At 45.3% G+C, this 18,997-nt stretch overlaps 1 protein-coding gene across 1 annotated transcript in view; it reads left to right on the forward strand.

Annotated features, from left to right (window-relative positions):
- phip (PHIP subunit of CUL4-Ring ligase complex) overlaps window positions 1-18,997 on the forward strand; it is a 116,720-nt gene that overhangs the window by 57,359 nt on the left and 40,364 nt on the right. The window contains exons 18-22 of the mRNA XM_029734460.1: window positions 452-677; window positions 16,433-16,549; window positions 16,693-16,855; window positions 17,511-17,610; window positions 17,994-18,137. Coding sequence (XP_029590320.1) covers window positions 452-677; window positions 16,433-16,549; window positions 16,693-16,855; window positions 17,511-17,610; window positions 17,994-18,137 — 750 coding nt within the window. The remainder of the gene's footprint in view (window positions 1-451; window positions 678-16,432; window positions 16,550-16,692; window positions 16,856-17,510; window positions 17,611-17,993; window positions 18,138-18,997) is intronic.

Here is an 18,997-nt window from a genome sequence, read left to right on the forward strand (position 1 = left end):
TGCTGCTGCTACTACTACAACGGTTCTGCTACTACTACTACTATGATACTATACACTAATGATACTCCTACCCGTGTGGCTCAGTTGGTAGAGCATGGTGTTTGCAACGCCAGGGTTGTGGGTTCGATTCCCACAGGGGACCAGTACGGGGGGGAAAAAATTATGAAATGTATGCATTCACTACTGTAAGTCGCTCTGGATAAGAGCGTCTGCTAAATGACTAAAATGTAAAAATGTAAAATGTACTATTACGGTATTATGCTTCGTCTATTACTACTATACTACTACAATAATATGCTACTTATACAACTACTACTGCTATACTACTGCGATACTACTATGATACTATACTACTTCTACTATTATTATAGTACTAGTCTGCAACCTTTTGTAAAACTACTCAACAAATCTACACTACAAACCAAATCTTTACCTCCCATCCCTTTCTCAGATAGCGGACCAGATGTTCTTCCATACTGACTACCGCCCGCTGATCCGGGATGTTAATAACTACGTGCTGGACGAGCAGACCCAGCAGGCACCACACCTCATGCCCCCTCCCTTCCTGGTGGACGTAGACGGGAACCCCCACCCACCTCCATACCAACGCCTCGTACCCGGACGGGAGAGCTGCAGAGACCAACAGCTCATACCACAGATGGGAGTCACCTCCTCAGGTACATGTCATCTCCTCCTCAGGTACATGTCAGTTTGTCAGGGAGTCACCTCATCCTCCTCCTCCTCCTCCTCAGGTACCTCAAATCAAATCAAATGTATTTATATAGCCCTTCTTACGTCAGCTGATATCTCAAAGTGCTGTACAGAAACCCAGCCTAAAACCCCAAACAGCAAGCAATGCAGGTGTAGAAGCACGGTGGCTAGGAAAAACTCCCTAGAAAGGCCAAAACCTAGGAAGAAACCTAGAGAGGAACCAGGCAATGAGGGGTGGCCAGTCCTCTTCTGGCTGTGCCGGGTGGAGATTATAACAGCACATGGCCAAGATGTTCAAATGTTCATAAATGACCAGCATGGTCAAATAATAATAATCATAGTAGTTGTCGAGGGTGCAACAAGTCAGTAACACAAGAGTAAGTGTCAGTTGGCTTTTTCATAGCCGCTCCTGCTGTCTCTAGAGAGTTGAAAACAGCAGGTCTGGGACAGGTAGCACGTCCGGTGAACAGGTCAGGGTTCCAGCAGGTCTGGGACAGCAGGTCTGGGACAGGTAGCACATCCGGTGAACAGGTCAGGGTTCCATAGCCGCAGGCAGAACAGTTGGAACTGGAGTAGCAGTACGGCCAGGTGAACTGGGGACAGCAAGGAGTCATCAAGCCAGGTAGTCCTGAGGCATGGTCCTAGGGCTCAGGTCCTCCTCCGAGAGAAAGAAAGAAAGAGAGAAAGAGAGAATTAGAGAGAGCATATTTAAATTCACACAGGACACCGGAAAAGACAAGAGAAATACTCCAGATGTGACAGACTGACCCTAGCCCCCCGACACATAAACTACTGCAGCATAAATACTGGAGGCTGAGACAGGAGGGTCAAGGGACACTGTGGCCCCATCCGATGAAACCCCCGGACAGGGCCAAACAGGTAGGATATAACCCCTCCCACTTTGCTAAAACACAGCCCCCACACCACTGGAGGGATATCTCCAACCACCAACTTACCGTCCCAAGACAAGGCCGAGTATAGCCCACAAAGATCTCCGCCATGGCACAACCCAAGGGGGGGCGCCAACCCAGACAGGAAGACCACGTCAGTGACTCAACCCACTCAAGTGACACACCCCTCCCAGGGACGGCATGGAAGAACACCAGTAAGCCAGTGACTCAGCCCCAGTAATAGGGGTAGAGGCAGAGAATCCTAGTGAAGAGAGGGGAAACCGGCCAGGCAGAGACAGCAAGGGCGGTTCGTTGCTCCAGCCTTTCCATTCACCTTCACACCCCTGGGCTAGACTACACTTAATCATAGGACCTACTGAAGAGATGTGTCTTCAGTAAAGACTTAAAGGTTGAGACTGAGTCTGCGTCTCTCATGGGTAGGCAGACTATTCCATAAAAATGGAGCTCTATAGGAGAAAGTCCTGCCTCCAGCTGCTTGCTTAGAAATTCTAGGAACAATTAGGAGGCCCGCGTCTTGTGACCGTAGCGTACGTGTAGGTATGTACGGCAGGACCAAATCGGAAAGATGGGTAGGAGCAAGCCCATGTAATGCTTTGTAGGTTAGCATTAAAACCTTGAAATCAGCCCTTGCCTTAACAGGAAGCCAGTGTAGGGAGGCTAGCACTGGAGTAATATGATCACATTTTTTGGTTCTAGTCAGGATTCTAGCAGCCGTATTTAGCACTAACTGAAGTTTATTTAGTGCTTTATCCGGGTAGCCGGAAGGTAGAGCATTGCAGTAGTCCAACCTAGAAGTAACAAAGGCATGGATTAATTTTTCTGCGTCATTTTTGGACAGAAAGTTTCTGATTTTTGCAATGTTATGTAGATGGACAAAAGCTGTCCTTGAAACAGTCTTGATATGTTCTTCGAAAGAGAGATCAGGGTCCAGAGTAACGCCGAGGTCCTTCACAGTTTTATTTGAGACGACTGTACAACCATCCAGATTAATTGTCCGATTCAACAGAAGATCTCTTTGTTTCTTGGGACCTAGAAAAGCATCTCTGTTTTGTCCGAGTTTAAAAGTAGAAAGTTTGCAGCCATCCACTTCCTTATGTCTGAGACACAGGCTTCTACCGAGGGCAATTTTGGGTCTTCACCATGTTTCATTGAAATGTACAGCTGTGTGTCATCCGCATAGCAGTGAAATTTAACATTATGTTTTCGAATGACATCCCCAAGAGGTAAAATATATAGTGAAAACAATAGTGGTCCTAAAACGGAACCTTGAGGAACACCGAAATTTACAGTTGATTTGTCAGAGGACAAACCATTCACAGAGACAAACTGATATCTTTCCGACAGATAAGATCTAAATCAGGCCAGAACTTGTCCATGTAGACCAATTTGGGTTGCCAATCTCTCCAAAAGAATGTGGTGATCGATGGTATCAAAAGCAGCACTAAGATCTAGGAGCACGAGGACTGATGCAGAGCCTCGGTCTGACGTCATTAAAAGGTCATTTACCACCTTCACAAGTGCAGTCTCAGTGCTATGATGGGGTCTAAAACCAGACTGAAGCGTTTCGTATACATTGTTTGTCTTCAGGAAGGCAGTGAGTTGCTGCGCAACAACTTTTTCTAAAATTTTTGAGAGGAATGGAAGATTCGATATAGGCCGATAGTTTTTAATAATTTCTGGGTCAAGATTCGGCTTTTTCAAGAGAGGCTTTATTACTGCCACTTTTAGTGAGCTTGGTACACATCCGGTGGATAGAGAGCCGTTTATTATGTTCAACATAGGAGGACCAAGCACAGGAAGCAGCTCTTTCAGTAGTTTAGTTGGAATAGGGTCCAGTATGCAGCTTGAGGGTTTGGAGGCCATGATTATTTTCATCATTATGTCAAGAGATATAGTACTAAAACACTTTAGTATCTCCCTTGATCCTAGGTCCTGGCAGAGTTGTGCAGACTCAGGACAATGGAGCCCTGGAGGAATACCCAGATTTAAAGAGGAGTCCGTAATTTGCTTTCTAATGATCATGATCTTTTCCTCAAAGAAGTTCATAAATTTATTACTGCTGAAGTGAAAGCCATCCTCCATTTGCGAATGCTGCTTTTTAGTTAGCTTTGCGACAGTGTCAAAAAGAAATTTCGGATTGTTCTTATTTTCCTCAATTAAGTTGGAAAAATAGGATGATCGTGCAGCAGTGAGGGCTCTTCGATACTGCACGGTACTGTCTTTCCAAGCTAGTCGGAAGACTTCCAGTTTAGTGTGGCGCCATTTCCGTTCCAATTTTCTGGAAGCTTGCTTCAGAGCTCGTGTATTTTCTGTATACCAGGGAGCTAGTTTCTTATGACAGATGTTTTTAATTTTTAGGGGTGCAACTGCATCTAGGGTATTGCGCAAGGTTAAATTGAGTTCCTCGGTTAGGTGGTTAACTGATTTTTGTCCTCTGACGTCCTCGGGTAGGCAGAGGGAGTCTGGAAGGCCATCAAGGAATCTTTGGGTTGTCTGAGAATTTATAGCACGACTTTTAATGCTCCTTGGTTGGGGTCTGAGCAGATTATTTGTTGCGATTGCAAACGTAATAAAATGGTAGTCCCATAGTCCAGGATTATGAGGAAAAACATTAAGATCCACAACATGTATTCCATGGGACAAAACTATGTCCAGAGTATGACTGTGGCAGTGAGTAGGTCCAGAGACATGTTGGACAAAACCCACTGAGTCGATGATGGCTCCGAAAGCCTTTTGGAGTGGGTCTGTGGACTTTTCCATGTGAATGTTAAAGTCACCAAAAATTAGAATATTATCTGCGATGACTACAAGGTCCGATAGGAATTCAGGGAACTCAGTGAGGAAAGCTGCATATGGCCCAGGAGGCCTGTAAACAGTAGCTATAATAAGTGATTGAGTAGGCTGCATAGATTTCATGACTAGAAGCTCAAAAGACGAAAACGTCGTTGTTGTTTGTTTTTTTGTAAATTGAAATTTGCTATCATAAATGTTAGCAACACCTCCGCCTTTGCGGGATGCGCGGGGGATATGGTCACTAGTGTAACCAGGAGGTGAGGCCTCATTTAACACAGTAAATTCATCAGGCTTAAGCCATGTTTCAGTCAGGCCAATCACATCAAGATTATGATCAGTGATTAGTTCATTGACTATAACTGCCTTGGAAGTGAGGGATCTAACATTAAGTAACCCAATTTTGAGATGTGAGGTATCACGATCTCTTTCAATAATGACAGGAATGGAGGAGGTCTTTATTCTAGTGAGATTGCTAAGGCGAACACCGCCATGTTTAGTTTTGCCCAACCTAGATCGAGGCACAGACACATTCTCAATGGGGATAGCTGAGCTGACTACACTGACTGTGCTAGTGGCAGACTCCACTAAGCTGGCAGGCTGGCTAACAGCCTGCTGCCTGGCCTGCACCCTATCTCATTGTGGAGCTAGAGGAGTTAGAGCCCTGTCTATGTTCGTAGATAAGATGAGAGCACCCCTCCAGCTAGGATGGAGTCCGTCACTCCTCAACAGGCCAGGCTTGGTCCTGATTGTGTCTGAGTCCCAGAAAGAGGGCCAATTATCTACAAATTCTTTATTTTGGGAGGGGTAGAAAACAGTTTTCAACCAGCGATTGAGTTGTGAGACTCTGCTGTAGAGCTCATCACTCCCCTTAACTGGGAGGGGGCCAGAGACAATTACTCGATGCCGACACATCTTTCGAGCTGATTTACACGCTGAAGCTATGTTGCGCTTGGTGACCTCTGACTGTTTCATCCTAAAATCGTTGGTGCCGACGTGGATAACAATATCCCTATACTCTCTACACTCGCCAGTTTTAGCTTTAGCCAGCACCGTCTTTAGATTAGCCTTAACGTCGGTAGCCCTGCCCCTTGGTAAACAGTGTATGATCGCTGGAGGATTCGTTTTAAGTCTAATACTGCGGGTAATGGAGTCGCCAATGACTAGGGTTTTCAATTTGTCAGAGCTAATGGTGGGAGGCTTCGGCGTCTCAGACCCCATAACGGGAGGAGCAGAGACCAGAGAAGTTTCGGCCTCCGACTCTGACTCGCTTAACGGGGAAAATCGATTGAAAGTTTCTGTCGGCTGAATAAGCGACACCGGTTGAGCATTCCTACAGCATTTACCTGTCAGTTTGTCAGGGAGTCACCTTCTCCTCCCCCTCCTCCTCCTCCTCCTCCTCCTCCTCCTCCTCTTCCTCCTTCTCCTCAGGTACATGTCAGGGAGTCACCTCCTCCTCTCCCTCCTCCTCCTCCTCCTCCTCCTCCTCAGGTACATGTCAGGGAGTCACCTCCTCCTCCTCCTCCTCCTCCTCCTCAGGTACATGTCAGTTTGTCAGGGAGTCACCTCCTCCTCCTCCTCTTCCTCTCCCTCCTCCTCCTCCTCCTCCTCCTCCTCCTCCTCAGGTACATGTCAGGGAGTCACCTCCTCCTCCTCCTCCCCCTCCTCCTCCTCTTCCTCCTCCTCTTCAGGTACATGTCAGGGAGTCACCTCCTCCTCCTCCTCCCCCTCCTCCTCCTCCTCTTCCTCCTCCTCCTCAGGTACATGTCAGGGAGTCACCTCCTCCTCCTCCTCCTCCTCAGGTACATGTCAGTTTGTCAGGGAGTCACCTCCTCCTCTCCTCCTCCTCCTCTTCCTCCTCCTCCTCCTCCTCATCTTCCTCCTCTTCCTCCTCCCCCTCCTACTCCTTTCCCTCCTCCTCAGGTACATGTCAGGGAGTCACCTCCTCCTCCTCTCCCTCCTCCTCTTCCTCCTCCTCCTCCTCCTCCTCTCCCTCCTCCTCCTCCTCCTCTTCCTCCTCTTCCTCCTCCTCCTCCTCCTCCTCCTCTCCCCCCTGCTCCTCCCCCTCCTCCTCTTCCTCCTCTTCCTCCTCCTCCTCCTCCTCCTCTCCCCCCTGCTCCTCCCCCTCCTCCTCTTCCTCCTCTTCCTCCTCCTCCTCCTCCTCTTCCTCCTCTTCCTCCTCCCCCTCCTCCTCCTCCTCCTCTCCCTCCTGCTCCTCCTCCTCAGGTACATGTCAGGGAGTCTCCTCCTCCTCCTGTGACAATCTTTTCAGCCACAAGATAGTGGTTGGCTTATCTGGATATGCTTGACTCTTGACAGATATAGGGACTCATTTTGTGTGCAGGTGCTGTTTATATTTAGGTGCAGAAACTCTACAATAGTTTAAGCCAATATATTCTATATATTTTTGTATTAATTAAACTTGTATTTTTTTCATGGGAACACACTGAGACCAGGATCTCATTTACAATGGTACCCTGAGGACGTCGATACAACACATTCAAAATAATCAATACAAATACAATCAACTACAAATGACAATGAACACCACAGCTTCAAATACAGTTAATTACATTCAATCCAAACAGTTGCATTTCTCCTAAAATTCATTCAACATTAGTCCTAAACTGACCTAGAGGCACCATAGAGTCATGATGAAGGATATTAGTCCTAAACTGACCTAAAATGGGGGCCAGTAAAACTGAAAGCGGATTTACCTACATCGGTACGTACTAGTGGAACTTGGAGATTTAATCGTCCCTGGGAACGGGTTTGGTGTCTCTCTCATATTTTATCATTTGAACATTGAAGTGACGTAGGTGGGAAGCTTGTGTAGTTTGTTAGTTAGTTAGTTTAGTTTTACCTTTGTAAACTAAAATAGAGTAATGAGGTGTTCTACCTGACTTGAATGAGGACCGGCCAATCTATTGATTCTGGATGAGGATCTGATTTGATTAGGATCCCCATTATCCGACGCTAATGGTGACAAGCTAGTCTTACTGGGGTTTGACACATAACGGAAAATATATTACAGACAAAAAACTGACTTTACTCTCACCTGTGGTACAGCAGACTGGTAGACGACATCCAGAGGTTAAAGAGTAGTGGCTGCTGCATTCTGGTAAATTGTGTCACCGTAGTCAAGACCTGGCAGGAAGAGGTATGATCTTCAATGAGCTTACAAAACATTATGAACACAAGTTCTTTCCATGACGTATACTGACCAGGTGAATCCAGGTGAAAGCTATGATCCCTTATTGATGTCACTTGTTAAATCCACTTCAATCAGTGTAGATGAAGGGGAGGAGACTGGTTAACCTCTCTGGCGCATGTGGGACGAACTCGTCCCACCTACGTAACAGCCACTGAAATCCAGTGGCGCGATTTTTGAATCGTTAGAAATACTATTACTTCAATTTCTCAAACATATGACTATTTTACAGCTATTTAAAGACAAGACTCTCCTTTATCTAACCACACTGTCCGATTTCAAAAAGGCTTTACAACGAAAGCAAAACATTAGATTATGTCAGCAGAGTGCCCAGCCAGAAATAATCAGACACCCATTTTTCAAGCTAGCATATCATGTCACATAAACCCAAACCACAGCTAAATGCAGCACTAACCTTTTATGATCTTCATCAGATGACACACCTAGGACATTGTGTTATACAATACATGCATGTCTGTTCAATCAAGTTCATATTTATATCAAAAAACAGCTTTTTACATTAGCATGTGACGTTCAGAAAAAGCATAACCCCCGCAAACTTCCGGGGAATTTACTAACAGTTTGCTAAATTACTCACGATAAACGTTCACAAAAAGCATAACAATTATTTTAAGAATTATAGATACATTACTCCTCTATGCACTCGATATGTCCGATTTTAAAATAGCTTTTCGGATGAAGCACATTTTGCAATAATCTAAGTACATAGCCCGGCATCACAGGGCTAGCTATTTAGACACCCACCCAGGTCAGCCTCCACCAAAATCACATTTCCTAAAAGAAAAATGTTCTTACCTTGCTTGTTCTTCGTCAGAATACACTGCCAGGACTTCTACTTCAATAACAAATGTTGGTTTGGTCCCAAATAATCCATCGTTATATCCAAACAGCGACGTTTTGTTCGTGAGTTCTAGACACTATCAGAATGCTACATCACGGTCTCGCGCATGGCGCATTGGCGTGACAAAAAATGTCTAAATATTCCATTACCGTACTTCGAAGCATGTCAACCGCTGTTTAAAACCAATTTTTATGCCATTTATCTCGTAGAAAAGCGATAATATTCCGACCGGGAATATGCAATGAGCCTAAACAGCCGAATTAAATTTCTCCTCAGGAGCGAATCGTGCACGCGCCTCATTCAAAGGTCCTCTGATCCGCCACTTACCAAAGGCGATAATGCGTTTCAGCCTGAGGCTGCCTCGTCAACCTTCAGGTATTTCCCGGGTTCTGAGAGCCTATCGGAGCCCTGGGAATTGTCACGTTACAGCTAAGATCCTTACTTTTCAATAAACAGATGCAAGACGCACGACTCGTCAGACAGGGTACTTCCTGCATGAAACCTTGTCAGGTTTTTGCCTGCCATAGGAGTTCTGTTATACTCACAGACACCATTCAAACAGTTTTAGAAAATTCAGAGTGTTTTCTATCCAAACCTGAACAATAATATGCATATTCTAGCTTCTGTGTTGGTGTAGGAGGCAGTTAAAAATAGGCACATATTTTTTCCAAAATTCTCAATACTGCCCCCTAGCCCAAACAGGTTAAAGAAGGATTTGCACAATTTCTCTAAATGTATTATCCATTACTAAAGAGCAGTATGGATATATTTAGGTCTTTTTTTAGGCTATTTGTCCATTAGGCCTATGTTATGTCCACATCAGGCATAGAAAATTCTAAATGGACTAAATGTTAACTTGTCAATGTTTAAAAAAAGAAAATTCTGCACTTTTTGCTGAGCGCAAACTTGAACGTTGTGAAAATTACGTGCAACTTCCACTGCGCGTTTACTGAGGCTGTACCTTCTTTAAGTTACAGTTTTAACAGTGGCCAAGTAGGCTATTGTGTCTAGTTGATCATAATGTTGGCCTACCAGAGTGGCTTACCATCAAAAACAATGCAGAAAATGCATCCCATAATATTTTAACATGGAAATAGCTGTTCTATCATTTAGCCTACAGTATCAGCCAATGTGTGGTGTTCAATGTAGGCTTTTTTTAAGAAAGAAATGCAGGGCTTGACATTAATCTGTTGATCCACTTGTCCTTCAAACAAAGAGGTGACTCACATTGTTGTTGTTTGATGCAAGAAACCACTTTACAAAATAAAATGAATTATTATTCTCATACCATTATTACAGAGAATCAGAAAATTATGCTTCCCTCTGCCTATTGGCTACTTAGTTTATTCAAGCCTGTCTCAAAATACAACACTGCCCCTTTAAGACAAAAAAATGATCTCTTTACCTGACTCGCTCTTCAAAAAAGAAACACGTTTTGTGCTTTTGTAGGAGCCAATCACTCCCCTATCGCTGACTACGAATGATCTATAACTGGGCTAATAACTCACTAACTAGCAAAGGATATGAACAAAACATGCACACGTGGCTACATGCAGCTCTCGCTTTGATCTCAAAACAAGTGCATCTACTCATGACCGCTCATGCTGTAAACACAGTCCAGTTCAAAGTGAATGGCACAGATCCATATATGGCAATGGTCTATTTGCATATAGGTATACTGCAGCTCTGATTGATTATGCGTGTCAATGCAATAGAATCCGACTCCAATGTGTTCTGCCTACAACAAAATATATTGCATAGTTCATTTTGTTTCTGTATTTTGCATGGAAAGTGGCTAATATTACATTGATTTGATCACAATTGCCACAGTAAAGGGAAACATTGAACCTGTTTATTTTTTAGTTTATTTATTTTATTTTTACAGGGACAGTGCACATTAATCAACGTTTCAGTAAAAAGTGCCGGTTTTAGCCAGCCGGCTAATTTTCAACCGCAGTCCCTGGGCAGGTTATTAAAAACAATTACAATATTGACAATCAATGAGCAGTGAGCACACGCAGAGTAACATAGGACAAGCAAGACATAGCATAAAGACAGAGCAACATAGGACAAGCAAGATGTAGCATACAGACAGAGCAACATAGAACAAAAAGCAACAAGACAAAATCCATAAAAACAACAAAGTGTTTCCACAGTGATCCCTGTTAGGGATCCCTTCACCCCCATTCCCGCTCGAATCCCGGTAACGGGATTTATTTGACAACATCCAGTGAAATTGCAGCGCGCCAAATTCAAAAAACAGAAATACTCATAATAAGAATTCACAAAACATACATGTAATACATCAAAATAAAGCTTAACTTCTTGTTAATCCAGCCGCAGTGTCAGATTTCAAAAAGGCTTTACGGCAAAAGCAGACCATGCGATTATCTGAGGGCAGCACCCCGCATACAAACACATGAAAATCATATTTCAACCAGTCAGGTGCGACACAAAAGTCAGAAATAACGATATAATTCATGCTTTACCTTTGAAGATCCTCTGTTGGCACTCCAAAATGTCCCAGATACATCACAAATGGTCCTTTTGTTCAATAAATTCATTCTTTATATCCCCAAAATGTCCATTTATTTGGCGCGTTTGATTCAGAAAATACACCGGTTCCAACTCGCCCAACATGACTACAAAGTATCTAATGAGTTACCTGGAAACTTGGTCCAAACATTTCAAACAACTTTCCTAAACCAACCTCAGGTACCCTAAAACGTAAATAATCGATCAAATTTAAGACAGGATATACTGTGTTCAATACCGGACGAAAACAAAGTGAAGCGCATTCCAGGTCGCACGCACCAAAAGACTTGAGTCCATCTGAGTGACACATGGAAAGAACAGGACTACATCATCCTTTCTCAAAAGAAAAACATCAACCAATTTCTAAAGACTGTTGACATCTAGTGGAAGCCATAGGAACTGCAAGCAGATTCCTATTAAAAAGGGCTTACAATAGAAAACTAATGGAAAACATTGACCTCAAAAAAAAATTCCCCTGGATGGATTGTGCTTGGGATTTCACCTGCCAAATCAGTTCTGTTATACTCACAGACATTATTCAAACAGTTTGAGAAACTTCAGAGTGTTTTCTATCCAAATCTACCAATTATATGCATATCCTAGCTTCTGGGCCTGAGTAGCAGGCGGTTTACTTTGGGCACGCTTTTCATCCGGACGTGAAAATACTGCCGCCTAGCCCAAAGAGGTTTTAACAGGGAAAACTCTAGAACTGTAGTTACCAACTTGTTTTGAGTCAAGATCACTTTGAGTCAAAATATAAGCAGAGATCTACCGCTCAGATTTGTTTTAACATGACTTAGAAAACGTAAGCCTTTGCAACATTAACCAATTAAAAACAGTACTGTAGCAATGAGCTTTGTGCAGTAAGTTATAGGCCCATTACATTATCACTGCATACTGGCTTTGCTTGAATTGCCCTGGCAATGCATTGTTGTTCCGGACCATTTTTTAAAATTATATTTCAAAATTTGAGGTAGGCTATATAATCACACGGGTAATAGACCCACTGTTGTATTACTTGTGAGGCACAGCTTAGTGAGCATACATTTAAATTATTACTTTTTTTTTTTTTTACTGGGCTGATGGTGCCTGCATCTGATGGTCAGCCTTACCAGAGGGGGAGAGCAGCAGACTGAGGGTCCGTCTCTCAACATCCCTCCACTCTGCCTTTCCACTGACCATTTAAATAATTACTTTCCATCTCTCAACATCCCTCCACTCTGCCTTTCCACTGACCAAAAAAGGAACACAGTCTTCCAGCTGATGACGAAACTCGAGTCGTAACGCCTCATGCACAAATTCATGTTGTTACTCCTATGAATTTTCCTCGATATCAAAAAAGACCCGAGCCGTAAGCCTATAGAAACACTTTCCCACTCACTCATTCATTCATTAGTGCTGCAGTGCTTGTTGTAGCGCTGAGTGGAAATAGGAAGAACGCACATTTTATAGGTTTATAAAAGTGTTGAATACAAACTGTTGACAGTGCTGAGTAAGAACTGAAACATGAAGTCACTCATTAAAACAGCAGCTCTTTGCTGTATTCGTTGACAGTCTCTCTCTAGTCGTGGTTTTAAACGTTTTGAAATGTCACGGCAGCTCTTTGCTGTATTCGTTGACAGTCTCTCTCTAGTCGTGGTTTTAAACGTTTTGAAATCTCACAGTATAAACTTTGCTATAGCTTTCATTATGGCTGCTACGTTACTGCAGACACAGTCATCTGAGCCATCTGATTGGCCAGCGGTAGACTTATAGTGCACTTGACTTGCTCTCTGGGCCGGGAAGGCAGAGTTTGTACCTTCAGACACATGAAATGGTTCAAAATGGCAACAGTTCGCCTACCTGGCATGCAGCTGAATTGGGTGCCCGACCGCCAACAGCCCGAGATGTTACGTCCAAATGGTACACGTTAGTCTGGAACGTACAAAATCAGGATGTTATGTCCGTTTGCCACATATTATCATAGGAAGTCAGGTTGCAAAACCAAAAGTCAGTGAACCATGTCCAAATGGCCAATATAATGTCTAAATGTCCAAACAAAAAATACACACAATCTAGTAAAGGAATGGAATAAGAATATATAAGTATAAAATGTATGGATGAGCAGCGACAGATCGGCTAAGATGCAATAGATAGTAAAGAATAGAGAGTGAAGGATACAGGATACAGTAAATACATATGAGATGAGTAATGCGACACATGTAAACATTATTAAAGTGGCATTATTAAAGTGACTAGTGTTACATTTATTAAAGTGGCCAATGATATTAAGTCTGTAGCTAGGCAGCCGCCTATGGCTGTTTAACAGTCTGATGGCTTTGAGATAGAAGCTTTTATTTATTTTTTTATCTCTCTGTCCCAGCATTGATGCACCTGTACTGATCTCACCTTCTGGATGAAATCAGGGTGAACAGGTAGTGGCTCTAGTGGTTGTTGCCAGCCTGTGACATCGGGTGGTGTAGGTGTCCTGGAGGGCAGGTAGTTTGCCCCCGGTGATGCGTTGTGCAGACCTTACCTCCCTCTGGAGAGTCTTGCGGTTGTGGGCGGTGCAGTTGCCGTACCAGGCGGTGATACAGCCCAACAGGATGCTCTCGATTGTGCATCTGTAAGAGTATGTGAGGGTTTTCAGTGATAAGCCACATTTTTTCAGCCTCCTGAGGTTGAAGAGGCACTGTTGCACCTTCTTCACCACCTGTTGTGTCGTCTGCAAACTTGATGACTGAGTTGGAGGCGTGCTTGGCCAAGCAGTCGTGGGTGAACAGGGAGTACAGGAGGGAGCTGAGAATGCACCCTTGTGGGGCCCCAGTGTTGAGGATCAGTGGGGTGGAGATGTTGTTTCCTACCTTCACCACCTGGGGGCGGCCCGTCAGGAAGTCCAGGATCCAGTTGCACAGGGCGGGGTTCAGACCCAGGGCCTCAAGCTTAGTGATGAGTTTGGAGGGTACCATGATGTTGAATGCTGAGCTATAGTCAGTGAACAGTATTCTTATATAGGTATTCCTCTTGTCCAGATGGGATAGGGCAGTGTTCAGTGTGATGGCGATTGGATCGTCTGTGGACCTATTCGGGGTGGTAAGCAAATTAAAGTGGGTCTAGGGTGTCAGGTAAGGTAGACGTGATATGATCCTTGACTAGTCTCTCAAAGCACTTCATGATGACAGAAGTGAGTGCTACGGGGCGATAGTCATTTAGTTCAGTTACCTTCGCTTTCTTGGATACAGGAACAATGGTGGACACCTTGAAGCAAGTAGGGACAGCAGACTGGGATAGGGATTGATTGAAAGCGCGCAAAGAAGTTCTTTAATTTGTCTGGAAGCAAGACGTCGATGTCCGCGATGGTGTTGGTTTTCTTTATGTAATCCGTGATTGTCTGTAGACCCTGCCGCATACGTCTCCTGTCTGAGCCGTTGAATTGCGACTCCACTTTGTCTCTGTACTGATGTTTTGCCTGTTTCATTGCCTTACAGAGGGAATAACTACTACTATTCGGTTGTTGTTTCCAGTCGCCTTGCCATGATTAAATGTGGTGGTACGTGCTTTCTGTTTTGAAACCCATTAAAAACCTGTGGTTTGAATTGAAAAGGTCAGTCCTTAAGCACAGACAAAGGATATCAAGGATCTGGAAGGAGTCTGTATGAAGGAATGGTCTAAGATCCCTCCCAAGGTGTTCTGTATGGAGGAATGGTCTGAGATCCCTCCCAAGGTGTTCTGTATGGAGGAATGGTCTGAGATCCCTCCCAAGGTGTTCTGTATGGAGGAATGGTCTGAGATCCCTCCCAAGGTGTTCTGTATGGAGGAATGGTCTGAGATCCCTCCCAAGGTGTTCTGTATGGAGGAAGGGTCTGAGATCCCTCCCAAGGTGTTCTGTATGGAGGACTGGTCTAAGATCCCTCCCAAGGTGTTCTGTATGGAGGACTGGTCTAAGATCCCTCCCAAGGTGTTCTGTATGGAGGAATGGTCTAAGATCCCTCCCAATGTTCTCCAACTCATAAAACATTTTATGAAAAGGCTCAGTGCCGTTATCCTCAAGGTGAGGTATTGAAAGGTATTGAAAAGAGGTGTCAATCATTTTGATTACTTGTTATACAAAATCTCTTTATAATGCATTTGCATTGGTATAATATAATATAATTTCCATGTTTTGGAGCAATATTGCTCACTATTTGAATGATTTATTTTGTCAATAATTATGGACCCCACTGTATACATTAACACATGTCTCTCTGTGTCTTTGTGTGTCTCTCTTTCTCTCTCTGTGTGTGTCTCTCTTTCTCTCTCTGTTTCTCTCTCTGTGTCTCTCTCTCTGTCTCTCTCTGTGTCTCTCCCTCTCTCTTTCTGCCTCTCTCTCTCTCTCTCTCTGTCTCTCTCTCTGTCTCTGTGTCTCTCTCTGTGTCTCTCTGTCTCTCTCTCTCCCTCTCTTTCTGCCTCTCTCTCTCTCTCTGACTCTCTCTGTGTCTCTCTCTCTGTCTCTCTCTCTCTGTCTCTCTCTGTCTCTCTCTCTCTCTCTGTCTCTCTCTGTGTCTCTCTCTCTCTCTGTCTCTCTCTCTGTCTCTCTCTCTCTCTCTCTCTGTCTCCTCTCTCTCTGTCTCTCTCTCTCTGTCTCTCTCTCTCCTCTCTGTCTCTCTCTCTCTGTCTCTCTCTCTCTGTCTCTCTCTCTGTCTCTCTCTCCTGTCTCTCTCTGTGTTTTTCTCTGTCTCTCTCTGTGTCTCTCTCTCCTGTCTTCTCTCTCTGTGCCTCCTCTCTCTCTGTGTCTCCTCTCTTCTCTCTCTGTCTCTCTCTCTCTCTGTCTCTCTCTCTGTCTCTCTCTGTTTCTCTCTCTCTGTCTCTCTCTGTGTCTCTCTCTGTTTCTCTCTCTCTCTGTCTGTCTCTCTCTGTGTCTCTCTCTCTGTCTCTCTCTGTCTCTCTCTGTCTCTCTCTCTCTCTCTGTCTCTCTCTCTCTGCTCTCTCTCTGTTCTCTATCTGCTCTCTCTCTGACTCTCTCTCTCTCTCTCTCATCTCTCTGTCTCTCTATCTCTCTGTCTCTCTCTCTCATCTCTGTCTCTCTCTCTCTCTGTCTCTCTCTCTCTGTCTCTCTCTCTCTGTCTCTCTCTCTACTGTCTCTCTCTTTCTGTCTCTCTCTGTCTCTCTCTGTCTCTCTCTCTCTGTCTCTCTCTCTGTCTCTCTCTGTGTCTCTCGGTGTCTCTCTGTGTCTCTCTCTGTTTCTCTCTCTCTGTGTCTCTCTGTCTCTCTCTCTCTGTCTCTCTCTCTCTATCTCTCTGTTTCTCTCTCTGTGTCTCTCTCTGTGTCTCTCTCTGTCTCTCTCTCTCTCTGTCTCTCTCTCTCTGTGTGTCTCTCTCTCTCTGTCTCTCTCTCTCTGTCTCTCTCTCTCTGTCTCTCTCTGTCTCTCTCTCTCTGTCTCTCTCTCTGTGTCAGGCCTGAACCAGGTGGTCAGTGAACAGGCTGTTGAAGGAGCCTCTCCTCTAGACAACATGATTCACAGACTTCAGCAGGAGCAGGACCAGAGACTGTCTACCGACACACACAACAGAGGTAAACACACACAGACGCACAAACACACCAGGGCTAGCCTAAGACAGTTCATTATTTGAGTCAAGCCTTTACACCCAGTTGCTTCTACACAGGACTATAATTGGATACCTTTTGGTGCTAACCGTACCCCCCCCCCCCTCCAGAGGTTCACTCCCCCCCCAACGTGGGTCTGCGTCGCAGCGGTCAAATCGAGGGGGTGAGACAGATGCACAGCAACGCCCCCCGGAGCCAGATGGCCACAGAGACAGACCTGGTAGCATGGAGCAGGAGGGTCCTGGTCCCTGAGCTGGGGAACGCTGAGCTCAGGTAACTAAACACAATACAGACCTGGTAGCATGGAGCAGGAGGGTCCTGGTCCCTGAGCTGGGGAACGCTGAGCTCAGGTAGCTAAACACGGCCTCCCGAGAGGCGCAGTGGTCTAAGGTACTGCATCGCAGGGCTAGCTGTGCCACCAGAGATTCTGGGGTCGAGTCCAGGCTCTGTCGCAGCCGGGCCGCGAACGGGAGACTCACGGGGCGGCGCAGCGTCGTCCGGGTTAGGGGAGGGTTTGTCCGGCAGGGATGTTCTTGTCCCATCGCGCACCAGCGATGGCCGGGCGCAGTGCACGCTGACACGGTCGCCAGGTGTACGGTGTTTCCTCTGAGACGTTGGTGCGACTGGCTTCCCGGGTTACGTGGGGCGTTGTGTGAAGAAGCAGTGCGGCTTGGTTGGGGTTGTGTTTCGGAGGACGCATGGCTCTCGACCTTCGCCTCTCCAGAGTCCGTACGGGAGTTACAGCGATGAGACAAGACTGTAACTACCAATTGGAAACCACGAAATTGGGGAGAAAAAAGGGGTAAAACAAAATAAAGTAATAAAATCAAATCAAAAACACACCTAAACACACACAAAGAACTGGTCCTCAACAGTGTGATTTGTTTTGTGTGTGTGTATGTGTGTGCGTGTGTGTGTGTGTGTGTAGGAAACAGCTGGACTGGAGGGAGGCTAAAGGAGAGGAGGAGATCAGTGTCTACAGATCAGAGAGGAGACGACACACTGTCCACCTTCACAGAGAGAGCAAGGTATCACTCACTGTCCACCTTCACAGAGAGAGCAAGGTATCACTCACTGTCCACCTTCACAGAGAGAGCAAGGTATCACACTGTCCACCTTCACAGCGAGAGCAAGGTATCACACACTGTCCACCTTCACAGAGAGAGCAAGGTATCACACTGTCCACCTTCACAGAGAGAGCAAGGTATCACACACTGTCCACCTTCACAGAGAGAGCAAGGTATCACTCACTGTCCACCTACACAGAGAGAGCAAGGTATCACTCACTGTCCACCTTCACAGAGATAGCAAGGTATCACTCACTTTCCACCTTCACAGAGAGAGCAAATTAACACACACACCTCTCAAGCAAGATACATAAAGTTCCTATTTTCTCTTTGTCTTTTGTCAGGTTTCCTCTCCAGACTGTGTAGGGGTGGAGGAGGGGAGGAGGAGTCATGGTAACCATGGCTACCAGACGCGTGCGGCTGTGGAGGAGACGAGTCGTCACAGCGCTGAGATTGCTGATGATGACGACAACAACAGCATCTCAGAGGTACGGTCTGTTGTTGTGAACCTAGAGGCCTGTTGTTGTGAACCTAGAGGCCTGTTGTTGTGAACCTAGAGGTCTGTTGTTGTGAACCTAGAGGCCTGTTGTTGTGAACCTAGAGGCCTGTTGTTGTGAACCTAGAGGTCTGTTGTTGTGAACCTAGAGGCCTGTTGTTGTGAACCTAGAGGCCTGTTGTTGTGAACCTAGAGGTCTAGAGGTCTGTTGTTGTGAACCTAGAGGTCTAGAGGCCTGTTGTTGTGAACCTAGAGGCCTGTTGTTGTGAACCTAGAGGTCTGTTGTTGTGAACCTAGAGGCCTGTTGTTGTGAACCTAGAGGTCTGTTGTTGTGAACCTAGAGGCCTGTTGTTGTGAACCTAGAGGCCTGTTGTTGTGAACCTAGAGGCCTAGAGGTCTGTTGTTGTGAACCTAGAGGTCTGTTGTTGTGAACCTAGAGGCCTAGAGGTCTGTTGTTGTGAACCTAGAGGTCTGTTGTTGTGAACCTAGAGGTCTGTTGTTGTGAACTGTTGTTGTGAACCTAGAGGCCTGTTGTTGTGAACCTAGAGGCCTGTTGTTGTGAACCTAGAGGCCTGTTGTTGTGAACCTAGAGGCCTGTTGTTGTGAACCTAGAGGCCTGTTGTTGTGAACCTAGAGGTCTGTTGTTGTGAACCTAGAGGCCTGTTGTTGTGAACCTAGAGGTCTGTTGTTGTGAACCGAGAGGCCTGTTGTTGTGAACCTAGAGGTCTGTTGTTGTGAACCTAGAGGTCTGTTGTTGTGAACCTAGAGGCCTGTTGTTGTGAACCTAGAGGTCTGTTGTTGTGAACCGAGAGGACTGTTGTTATGAACCTAGAGGTCTGTTAAGATTATGAT

This window comes from Salmo trutta, chromosome 35 (genome assembly GCF_901001165.1).
Source record: "Salmo trutta chromosome 35, fSalTru1.1, whole genome shotgun sequence".
NCBI lineage: Eukaryota > Metazoa > Chordata > Actinopteri > Salmoniformes > Salmonidae > Salmo > Salmo trutta.